This window comes from Nestor notabilis, unplaced genomic scaffold (assembly GCF_000696875.1).
Source record: "Nestor notabilis isolate BGI_N333 unplaced genomic scaffold, ASM69687v1 scaffold23051, whole genome shotgun sequence".
In the NCBI taxonomy this organism is placed as follows: domain Eukaryota; kingdom Metazoa; phylum Chordata; class Aves; order Psittaciformes; family Psittacidae; genus Nestor; species Nestor notabilis.
This window is the reverse complement of record NW_009915463.1, coordinates 1609-1937: the sequence shown is the minus strand read 5'-3', so window position 1 is coordinate 1937 and position 329 is coordinate 1609. Positions and strand designations below refer to the sequence as shown.

Genomic DNA, 329 nt, shown 5'->3' with positions numbered 1-329 from the left:
CACTTCCTTGGTGCCTCAATCAGCTAAGTTGGAAAAGACCTTCCAGATCATCAAGTCCAACCAGCACCAAAGGCCACCACTAACCTGTGTCACTGAGGGCTTTGTCTACACTGGTTTTGAACCCCTCCATGGATGGTGTCTCCACCACTGCCCTGAGCAACCTGCTCCAACGCCTGAGCACCTTTTGGCTTTCAAACCATTCCCAATCTCCCCTCTGAAAGAGGACCTGCAGCCCCATTCATCCACCCTGCAGCTTCCAACCAGGGATGCGGGTGACGGGACATCCTCCCCCAAGCATCCTACCGGTGTTGCCATAGTAACAGGGCGCA

At 54.7% G+C, this 329-nt stretch overlaps 1 protein-coding gene across 1 annotated transcript in view; it reads right to left on the bottom strand.

The window, feature by feature from the left end:
* LOC104413226 (calcium-binding protein P-like) overlaps nucleotides 1-329 on the bottom strand; it is a gene marked incomplete at both ends in the record, with an annotated part of 2405 nt that overhangs the window by 479 nt on the left and 1597 nt on the right. Inside the window, one exon of the mRNA XM_010024156.1 lies at nucleotides 304-320. Coding sequence (XP_010022458.1) covers nucleotides 304-320 — 17 coding nt within the window. The remainder of the gene's footprint in view (nucleotides 1-303; nucleotides 321-329) is intronic.